Here is an 8,795-nt window from a genome sequence, read left to right on the forward strand (position 1 = left end):
AAATGTTTGACATTGAACAAAATGGCTGCCCCCTGCACGAAAGCGGCTTTATCATCTACCAAGTCAATATTCTTGTCTCGGCCTTGCAATTTATTGCTACCTTCATGGTGAGTATGATAAGAAAACAACATTTTTGCAACCGACTCGAGTTGTATTGTAAGGTTGGAATCAAAGCCTTCATTCACACAGGAATGGGTGGGGCAGTATGGAGACGGGAGAACTTACTTTTGCATGTGAAGTGAAGTGATGTGTTTTGATACGAATCACAAATACCTTCAGTTCAGCTATATAAATGATTAGCGACGAAGAAAATAAAATCAAAACTTGTGCAGGGAAGTAACTTTCCATGTGCATTCAAATCTCCTCTTCAACAAGAACTTATCCGTTTTTGTCATATGTAGACCGTAGAAGAGTAGGCTGTGGCTGTTGAGAAGTAGAGTAGGTGGTATCTAGTGGTAGGTGCGGAGTGAAGAACGCTGTGATTATCCCCAGACACCTGTCTGGGGATAATAAAAATTCGTTATCCCCAGACACCTGTCTGGGGTTAACGAATTTTCATTATCCCCAGACGCATATTTGAAATCCGCTCTTTTAAACAATTATACATATTCCAGAATATGGAATGTTTCCAAATGCACATAGAAATATGGAAAGTTAATAAAATATCTATAAAAACATAAAATGAACCAACATTATAATCAGTTGTTACTACATATACACAATATGCGTCGACTTTGAAGTGGGTGTCATGGCCGAATGGTTTAGTCGTCTGCCCTGGAAGTTTGACCAGAATCGACGTTGTGGGTTCGAATCCTGGTAACGTCAATTTTTGTTTTTGTTTTTGTTTTTTGTTTTAATTCCTTCTTCTTTTTACAGAACGTTGAAAGGGATAAATGTCCCATCCATCCTCCCCCGACCTCTTTTTTTTTTTTTTTAAATTAAACTCTCTCTCTCTCTCTCTCTCTCTCTCTCTCTCTCTCTCTCTCTCTCTCTCTCTCTCTCTCTCTCTCTCTCTCTCTCTTCCTCTTCTCTCTTCTCTCTCTCTCTCTCTCTCTCTTGTTTTTTTTTTTAGTTTCTAGCAAATATATTCGTCCCCAGTCCGATCTCAAATAGTGCCTAAAAAGAATAAATAATTAAAAAGCAAACATACAGAAATATTCAGAGAGCGACCAAATGGTCAGATAGAGGAGAAAAAAAACAACAACAATTGTTTTAAAAATAAAAAACAATTTAAGAAATTCATGCTCAGAAACGGAACATTTACATAAAGGTTTAGCAAACAATTAACTCTAAGGTTTAGGTCAAAATATAAAAAAAAAAGAAAAAGAAAGATTTCCCTCAGAGCAGGGAATAGTGATAACAATAATAATAATAATAATAATAATAATAATAATAATAATAATAATAATAATAATAATAATAATAATGATAATAATAATAACAATTATAATGATAATAGTAATAATAATAATAATAATAATAATAATAATAATAATAATAATAATAATAATAATAATAATAAAAATAATAGAAATAGTATGATAATAAGAATAAGAGTATTAATAATAAAAATAATATTATTATTGATAATAATATAATAATGATTATGATGGTAATAGTTATAATAATAACAATTATTACAATTATATATTATTATTATTATTATTATTATTATTATTATTATTATTATTATTATTATTAATATTATTATCATTTGACCAAAAAAAAAAAAACAAACAAAAAAAAAAACAATAATAGATCTAGATCCAATTAAATAATGAAATAATATTATCGGAGAAATAAAAAATTCAACTGATTAAAAAAACTCTTGCTCGGAACTCGGAACAAAAGGGAAAACAATGAACATCAATTGGGAAGACAGAAAGAAAAAGTAAAAAAAAAAAAAAGTGTGTGTGTGTGTGTTGAGGGGGGGGGGGGGGGGGGGGGGGGTCGCGACTGGTTCGAATTTGTGCAGCTAAAAGGAGTAAAATGAAAGGTGGCCTAACCCACTGAGCTGTCTATCCACACCGCTATCGGAAAATCTTAAATTCATATATGAGCTAAACATATTTCCACCATTTTTGCTTCCTTGTTTTAGTAGTTATTATTTCATCTCTGATTCGAATAAAAATATGTTGTTGGATCTAGTTTTGTGGATGTGTGACACTAAATTCTATTGTCTTGTGCGAAGAAGACAGGAAAATAGCAGGTGTCGGTTTTGGGGCGAACAACACCATGGCCTAGGAATTCGTCCGCGAAATAAAAAATAATTCCCGGTCATCCCCAAAATTGTGGCCAGAATGAGTAAATTATAGAAACAAGAGATGATCAATAAAGTTAACAGGTAGGTAGGTAGTGAAAATTTAAATGGTTGGTGGACTATGAACAGATTTAATGATTAACAACTTTCTTTCTGGTTGAAAATAAAAAGTAGAATTGCCAGTTTGACGTTTTCAGATCAAAGTAACAAAAGAAATTTCGTTGATCCATTTGCTAAATATTTTTTTAAAAAAAGAGCTGAATTTGACATTTGATCACTATTTACTTTCATCTTGTGTTAAATATCACTTGATATTAACTGTTTTGGGACACAACCACTAGTATTTTTTCCAGAATATTTGGTATTTTTCACGCCTAGTTTGGCATTTTGCATAAAATCTTTCTGCCCACTTGCTACATGCGTCTGGGGATAACCAATTTTCGTAATCCCCATACACCTGTCTGGGGATGACAAAAATTGGATATCCCCAGACACCTGTCTGGGGATAACGAATTTTCATTATCCCCAGACAGGCGTCTGGGAATAATGACAGCCAGTGAAGAAAGTATAAAAAAGTTGTTGCAGCGGTGCGCTCACACTCACAGCACAAGGTACTAAGACTACGACTCAGAGAATAGTGCGCTAAGTCAACTTAACACCGCAGTGAAGTACATTCTATATACCTAAAATTTCATGTTGTAAAAATTACTGGATTTTCCTTTCATTTTCATGTGTCTTGAGGATTAACTTACACACACCTGAAATAAAATAAGAGGACTTCCGTATTTTTACAATACTTTTATTATATTACTTAATCTTTTAGCCATTATGGACTCTCAATTATTTCCAATGTCCAATAAATATTAGGTCATTATTTATAAGTGGTGTGTGAGTGTGTGTGTGTGTGTGGGGGGGGGGGTTTCGGGGATCTCACCCTTATTAGATAAAACATACCCTCTTTTGGCGTGCTATGCACTGCGTGGCATTTTCCCCTCTGAGCGGTATTTCAGTGCTAGGTCAACCTGACCACATTAGTGGGGTCAGCCCATGGGTGTAACAGGTAGCGGTCAGGGGGAATCTGTGATGCCACTGATGGTAATTAATTGTTGCAATATTTCATGGTATTGCTCAGTTGCTAACACAAATATGAAAATTGTTCCCTCACCACAAGCAAAGCAAAGGTTTCTTTCATCATATGCCATGGTTGATAATAATGTATCCTCAGACTGCTCCTAAGAGAGGTGTCAATTTAGTGGTTTTTGAGCTATCAATGAAATTAATTTGTTGTAATTTGCATATCAATAATTTAATTCCCAGCGGCAGAAAATGATTGAAACAAGCATCATTATAAAGTAAAATTGATGATCTTGACACATGCCAAGTTTTGTTGTCCGGGCAGTAAAACCTTAAAAGATATGAATTTTTTATTGTAAATTTCATATTTGGCATGACTTGGTGATATCCTTATTTTCTCTCCCATAGTATTCCATGCCATGAATTATGTCCAAATATCAGTTTAGGAATAAAATATAAACCATTAGACGAAAATAATACTAATATTATTTTTTAAGCATTTAACTGATTTAAATATTATGAGTTTTGGGCACATTTGAAAGCCAACTTTTTAATGGCTTGACAACTTTTTTCTATACTTAAATCCCTTACGATTCAAGTCAAATTTGTTTTGTTTTTTTATGACTGTTAGGCATTATAGTTTGAAGATGTATACGGTACTGCTTTTGTGTGGTTGTCTCAGGAAATGCCGACTTTATAGTGTCATATAGGTGTCAATGTTTAGGGTATTCTTGCATGTTGAATAAGTAATATAATGTAAGGTCAAGTTCTCCTTTTGTGCATAAGTGAATGTGTTAACTTTTTATAGACTGAAGCGTCCAGATATATATGGCAGTGATATCCCAAAAATTAAATAAATGATCTTGCTGTGGTATGCCTGTGGTGTTATACTGATTTGACTCTGATTGTTATTCAGTTGTTTTATCTCTAAATTTGACTGACTGGAGTTCAATGGTAAATCAGATGACTTTATAAGACAATGACTAAATGTGTATTCTTGAAGGAAAGGAGATGATTCTATATAACCTGTATCGACAGTGTGTTCGTTTTGAATGTAGTTGGTCAATAAGGAGAAAAAGGTTAATACTTGGAATAAACTATATGCTCTCATAATTTTGAATCCTCTTTTGTCCACATACTATGTCCGTCTGTTTGAGCAAATCATCTAATTTAACAGTACCAGTGGTTAGTGTTAGTTGTAATTGATGATTGTTACTGCAATATTTGTAGCATGTCCAGTAACCTTGTTGGGTGATTGATTTTTTTCTTGTATAGAAGTCATACTTTATAGGCAGATTGATAGTAAATTGAGATATTGACATCATACACAATATTGGTTTTTAGTCTTTACTGGACAATAAAATATTATCTTTATGAGTTATTTTACCACATAAAGACATAAATCATATCAGTTCACTGTTATGATCAACACAACTGTTTGAGAGGAACGGAATTGGTAAAAACAATATACAGAACTTACTAAACCATGAATAAATCAAGAAAATCAACTGCCAATATGATAATATTGCACAGGAACATAGATGCATATATGTACTTTTTATATTTATTAAAATTCTTGAGATACTGCCGCTGAGTTTTGAATGACAAATTTTTTATTTAAGTGCACCATAATTTACAAGCACTTAAAATTAGATCAACAATTTGTGATATTCAAAGAAAACTATTAACCACAAGAATGTCAAATGTTCACTGATGTTTAGAAAGACAACTGATTTTTAAAATTAAAATAATGAAGTGAAAGAGTCTGTTATTGTTTTTCCGCTATACTGACATATTATAAGACCATAAATATCCATAATTTCCCCCATTGGACACGGCACTGCCTGATACCAGTTGAACTCCAATGACCTCATGCAGGTAGCGAGCAGGAAGGGTTATTGGTCCCTTGGGAGTTCCAACTGAAATAGCGCTGATTCCATGCAGTGTATGAAACTACAAAGTCCTCTTTCATTTTCAAAATATTGTTATGACTGTGACTAAGAGAAACAATTTTTAGGGAGATGAATAGATAAGGAAAATTTTGCTTATTTGTTTATTTATTATTTTATTTGTTTATATATTTATTATTGTTATTGTTATTTATTATTTTTCTTCTTCTTCATCTTCATCATCTTCTTCTTGCTGTTTATGTATGGACAATAGGTCTGTGTTTTGAACTGGTTTAAATTTCGATATAAGCTTATATACTACACAGTGTTTAATCAACATTTTCAAACTCAATCATAGACTTTTGTGTGTTTCTTCAAGTGTGCAGATCCAACAAGAACGACACATCCGATACAGGAAGTTTATAGTAAGGCCCACAACACGGATGCCCTGGTGGGTTAGGAAGTGGTCTTTGAAAAAGGATGAGAAATTAACTCCTGACAATGAAGAGTTCATCCAAGATGTTCTTGTTGACAAGTATACAGCCCCTAGTCCTTTGAAAGATGCTCCTTGGGAAAGATCTCCATACACAAAAGGGTAAAGTGTTTGCTTTTAGCTTTACTTTAGAAAAGAAAAGTAGTTGAGCTTTTATATAGGGCAAAATCCACTACACATGCTCAAAGCGCTTTACAGAGGGTCCATGACCAACAGTAACATGTAACGTAAAGAACAAGACCTGATGCCTGTTAGGCGATAATGCAATTTTTTCAGACAGAGGCAGCGCTATTAACGGCCAGGTACTCATTTTACACTTGAGTACCATGAGAGAATATGAGTAAAGAGCCGTTCGAACCCAGGACCTTCTGATCCGAAAGCAAGTGTCATACCACAAGAGCACATAGCTGCATAGATGACACACGCCTTCAGATTGGAGGGTCCTTGGTTTGAGTCCCACTGTGAATGGTGCATAGTTGAGTCCTCTTAACTCACATTCTCTCACTGTATTCAGGTGTAAAATGAGTACCTGGCCATTAACAGCTTTGTCTCTGACGGAAAAAAAAAAAGATACATCACGTACTAACAGGCATCATCTCTCATCCTACATGTTGTGTTATTGTTGGCTTTGGACCCCTTGTACTTGTTAAAGCATGTATGGATAATGCGATATATAAAAAACCTCTCAAAGATCAAGTCCAAGTTTACATGTTTTTATATTTTTTTTAGTCCTTCAGAGCCATTCGACCTGTGGAGCCGCAGTTTATCCCGGTTTCTATAGCATGAAATGGACAATAGCAATCACTTGTTATCCTTTGGATAGGACGCTAGTCTATCTCAAAGTACTTTCCACCAGATCTAACAGACTCTCAGCTACCCATTCACTGCTGGGTGGACTGGGGGTCAGAAAAAAATCTCGGCTGCACACGAGATCGATCATGTGTGAAACGAGTGCTCAAACAACTGAGCTTTCAGGACCCCCTAGTTTGCTTGTTGCTTAATTTATAAATCATGTCTAGTATACAATTAACATTTTCCCCATCTTTTTACAGCTCTTTGTTAATTTCAATATTTTGCTTTTCACAAGCAGTGATTGAATTGGGTAGCTGTGTCTGCACTGTTAGATCAGGCAAAGAGTGCGGTATGATGGACTGGAGTCCTATCTAAAGGGTAGCATGCAATTGTTTTTTTTTTTCCTTTATACCATTTACCACTTTATAAACTTGGACATGTTCTGGCTTTATGAGTCTTTTATCAGGAAAATTTCTTTTGTTACAAGTGGCATGAATGAAAGTATGAAATTTTATGCAGCATTATTATCATTATTATTATTATTATTATTATTTTAGAACAAGAAGAGGCGGTGTTTTAGCCCTGAAACTTGGCACAATGCAGCAGTGGACGAAGGAAGGCAGAGGATTCCATGTGACTCTTCTTCAGGTCCTCGACAATCACGTGATCAACTATGTCCCTCCCGAGGTGTACGCCACCTACCCTAGTCACCAGCCACACCAAGGGGAGAGGTTCGGGCTTCTCGTCGTTGGTGCTCTAAGCTGCGACCCCAGACAGGTGAGTAAAAAGTCAGCAGTACGTACCACTGTTGTGGTTAGTTTTATTATTATTATTATTATTTTTTGCTGCTTGTTGAAGGTCTGCAATTGGCTTCATCAAGGCATGATTTACTTCTTCTTACAGCCAATTCATCTCAGTTTATTAAATGAAAATTGAACTTTAAATAAACCAAATCTATCACCAGTTTTCCAAAGAGTACAACAACCTGTTCATGAAAGCCGGTGTCCCGCCCAAGAGATGGCTCACTCGATTCCTTGTTACTCCCAATGCTGCCATACAACCAGGTAAAAATTAAAAAAAACAAAAAACAAAATAACCTTGAGCATGATATCCACGAAACATGCTAAAAGCGCTTTACAAAGGTTCCCGAACTAACAGCAACACGTAACATGTATAACGAAACATGACGCCTGTTGGGCGATATTACAATTTTTTTTTCCAGACAGAGACAACGCTGTTTACGGCCAGGTACTCATTTTATACCTGAGTCCAGTGAGAGAATGTGAGTAAAGAACCTTCTCCAAGGACTCAACTATGAGCCGAGCGAGGCTTGAACCCAGGACAATTCCAATCTGAAAGCGAGTGTCATACCACAAGATCACATAGCCACACAATATGGCGCAATATCCGGTAGGTTGGTTGGTTAGATAAATGACTGTCTTTTATGCCATTACTGTATGACCTGGAGGTCTTGATAGCTCAGTTGGTAGAGCTCTCGCTTCACATGCAAAGGGACTGAGATCAATCCTGGGTGCAGTCGAGATTTATTTCTGACCCCCCCCTGTCCACCCAGCAGTGAATGGGTAGCTGAGTCTGTTAGATTTGGTTGACAGTTCTTTGCAATAGACTAGCGTCCTTTCCAAGAGATAGCAAGCAATTGCTATTTTCCATTTCATGCTATAGAAACCGGGATAAACTCCGGCTCCATGGGCCGAATGGCTCTGAAGGACGACTTTACCACATGTCCCAGATTGTATTGTGCATTGTAAAATGGGGATTCCCCATAATATAAGTAGCTCATTTTTTGTTTACGTTGGCGCTTACGTCATTTTAACAAAGTATCATGGCAGAATTGTTGTACGCACCTGGTGTTTTATTTTTCCTCTCTGAGAAGTTGGTGTTTATTCCAAATAATTAAGAAATTTTTTCAATGTACTATTTTACTACAACTTACGTCTTTTAAAAAAATATATTGATTGTGGGGTTTTTTTTTGGGGGGGGGGGGGGAATCTGTAACACCATTATGACATTGTAGTTCATCTTACTGGGGGTATTTTATTTTTGTCCTCCCTGTTTATGATCAACCAAATGTGATTTTGTGATGAAAGATCACACTGATTGAATAATAGATATTGGAATGAAAAGTCAAAGGGACAGCATTTCTTTTTTTCATTTATTTTCTTATTTACTTTCTCCTTGGGGGGTGTTAGGAGTCGTCATTTACAAAAACCATACTATTATTGCTGTTGTGTTATTACTATTATTGAGATTATTATTATTATTGTTG

At 35.3% G+C, this 8,795-nt stretch overlaps 1 protein-coding gene across 1 annotated transcript in view; it reads left to right on the forward strand.

Annotated features, from left to right (window-relative positions):
* LOC144977430 (large ribosomal subunit protein uL3m-like) overlaps nucleotides 1-8,795 on the forward strand; it is a 16,542-nt gene continuing 7,747 nt past the window's right edge. The window contains exons 1-4 of the mRNA XM_078922641.1: nucleotides 1-107; nucleotides 5,603-5,818; nucleotides 7,066-7,285; nucleotides 7,473-7,572. Coding sequence (XP_078778767.1) covers nucleotides 22-107; nucleotides 5,603-5,818; nucleotides 7,066-7,285; nucleotides 7,473-7,572 — 622 coding nt within the window. The 5' untranslated portion in view covers nucleotides 1-21. The remainder of the gene's footprint in view (nucleotides 108-5,602; nucleotides 5,819-7,065; nucleotides 7,286-7,472; nucleotides 7,573-8,795) is intronic.

Source organism: Berghia stephanieae, chromosome 7, assembly GCF_034508935.2.
Source record: "Berghia stephanieae isolate SIO BIC M18660-M18661 chromosome 7, UCSD_Bste_1.3, whole genome shotgun sequence".
NCBI classification, from domain to species: domain Eukaryota; kingdom Metazoa; phylum Mollusca; class Gastropoda; order Nudibranchia; family Aeolidiidae; genus Berghia; species Berghia stephanieae.